Raw genomic sequence first — 1,887 nt, 5'->3', positions numbered from 1 at the left:
TGGCCCCCACCTGGCCCCACCCTGAGCCCCGGTTCCCACCCGGCCACCACCTGTTCCCACCTGACCCCATCTGTCCCCACCCAGCCCCTACCTCTCCCCACCGTGAGCCCCGTCCCCACCCAGCCCCCACCTTGGAGTTTGCTGTCAATGTTCTTGCCGTAGGACTTGACATACAGGTGTACAGGGAGCGTCTCATTGGCGTCGTGGGATAGCTGGGGACACACAGGACACACTGCACGTCCCTCCCTGACTAGAGGGGGCAGGCAGGGGGTCCCACCAGGCAGCCACAGGGTCTCTGCCCTGAAGGTGGCGGAGAGGGCTCCACATGGCAGAAGCTGGAGCTCCTCGGCCAGACACCATGCCACACACAGACCCTGCCGTGCTGCCCAGCGGGTGCTCAGGCCCAGGGCCTCCCTCCTGCCCTCCCCTCATGCGCCCACCTACTGCTGGCCCTGGGGCCGCACCTTGGGGGTCCGGAAGACGAAGGTCCCTGACTCCTGCAGGCGCGCCGGCTCCTCAAACTTGAGCAAATCGCTGCCCACGTGCAGGGAGGAGCCCTGCAGACGGGCTGGTCAGGATACTCCGGACAGGCCCCGCCCCGCCCCGCCTGGGCCCCACGGTTCCCCCCAGGACCCTGCAGCCTGTCCTGTGCCCACTGTGCCAGTGTCTCCTCCTGGCCCCGTATGCCAGGGCCCCTGAGGGACTCCCGCCGGACTGACCCCTCAGTCACGCCACATCCCTGTCTGCAGCAGCCTCTGAAGGCCACGGCGTGGGTGTCCCAAGGCCCCACCCACTATGACCACCCCGAGCATATAGCCTGGCCAGTCCAGCGTCTCTGCCCTCCCTGGCCCCAACGCCGTGTGGGTCCTTAGCCAGGGAGACAGGGCGCGGTCTGCCTCTCCCCACCTTCACGGTGTCCAGGTTCTTGCCCTGGAAGGTCACATCTGTCTCGTGGTTCATGGGGATGACCAGTGGGCTGGGGTTCAGGAACTGGGGGCAGCTGTCCTCCTGGGAGAGCAGGGCTGGTTGGCACGGCCTGGCCACGTCCACAACTGTCCCTGAGGCCCCCAGGCTGGCCGAGGGCCACCTCCCCTGGCGCTCACCATGTGGGCGCGGACGATGCCGTCCTCGGGGTTGGGCGAGGCCTCCCGGCACTCGTGGTAGCGCAAGTCCCACTGGCAGGTCCAGCGGTTGCTGGCGCAGGAGACGCACCTGGGGAAGTGGGCTGTGAGCGGGGGTGGGGGCAGCTGGGGGCGGGACCTGGGGACGGGACTCACGGGAGGCTCTCCACCAGGCTCATGGCCTCGCGGCAGTCGTAGAAGGGGTACTGGTGGGAGGTGAGGAAGACGTCGCCGTGCAGGAAGAGGAGCTGGAGGGTCACAGCCACATGGTCTGCGGAAGCAGAGGCGGGATGGCTCAGTGGCGGCTGCTGGCAGAGACTCAAGGGCCCTGAGGGCAAGACTGCCTGTGGAGACCCCTTCCAGATCCCGGCTGGCACCCATGCTCGGCTGCCACTGTTGCATCTGGCTCAGGGGTCGCCGTCCTCCCCAGGGCTTGGGTCACGCTCACACCGTTCCTGCGCCATGCGGTCTGGGTGGGTGGGCCGGCCAGACCCTGCCCACGGCACTGCGGGGACACAGGCACACGCACCACCTGCCTGGCCCACATTCACGCCCCGGGTCACCTGGGAACAGCCCCCCGCCCCTTCCTGCCTCACCTTGGCCGGGCGGTGTCTCAGGGACAGTGCTCGGGGAGCTGCAGGTCACAGTGTCCCCCTTGACGCTGGCGGGGTGAGTCCCTGACTCGCCAAAGAGGCACAGCAGCTGGTCGTCTCCTCTCAGGGCGGGGAGGGGGCTGACGGTCAGCTGCACCTGGGGAGGGCCGTGC

At 68.5% G+C, this 1,887-nt stretch overlaps 1 protein-coding gene across 1 annotated transcript in view; it reads right to left on the bottom strand.

Moving 5' to 3' along the window:
- The window catches only part of PLXNB2 (plexin B2), a 15,540-nt gene that overhangs the window by 7,150 nt on the left and 6,503 nt on the right, over nt 1–1,887 (bottom strand). The window contains exons 7-12 of the mRNA XM_021707502.1: nt 1,718–1,871; nt 1,278–1,392; nt 1,104–1,212; nt 907–1,008; nt 465–557; nt 131–212 (exon numbers count right to left, since the gene is read on the bottom strand). Of these exons, the coding sequence (XP_021563177.1) occupies nt 131–212; nt 465–557; nt 907–1,008; nt 1,104–1,212; nt 1,278–1,392; nt 1,718–1,871 (655 nt within the window). The remainder of the gene's footprint in view (nt 1–130; nt 213–464; nt 558–906; nt 1,009–1,103; nt 1,213–1,277; nt 1,393–1,717; nt 1,872–1,887) is intronic.

Source organism: Carlito syrichta, unplaced genomic scaffold, assembly GCF_000164805.1.
Source record: "Carlito syrichta isolate Samal-C Ts95f unplaced genomic scaffold, Tarsius_syrichta-2.0.1 Scaffold119037, whole genome shotgun sequence".
Taxonomy (NCBI): domain Eukaryota; kingdom Metazoa; phylum Chordata; class Mammalia; order Primates; family Tarsiidae; genus Carlito; species Carlito syrichta.
This window is presented reverse-complemented; position numbering and strand designations above follow the sequence as displayed.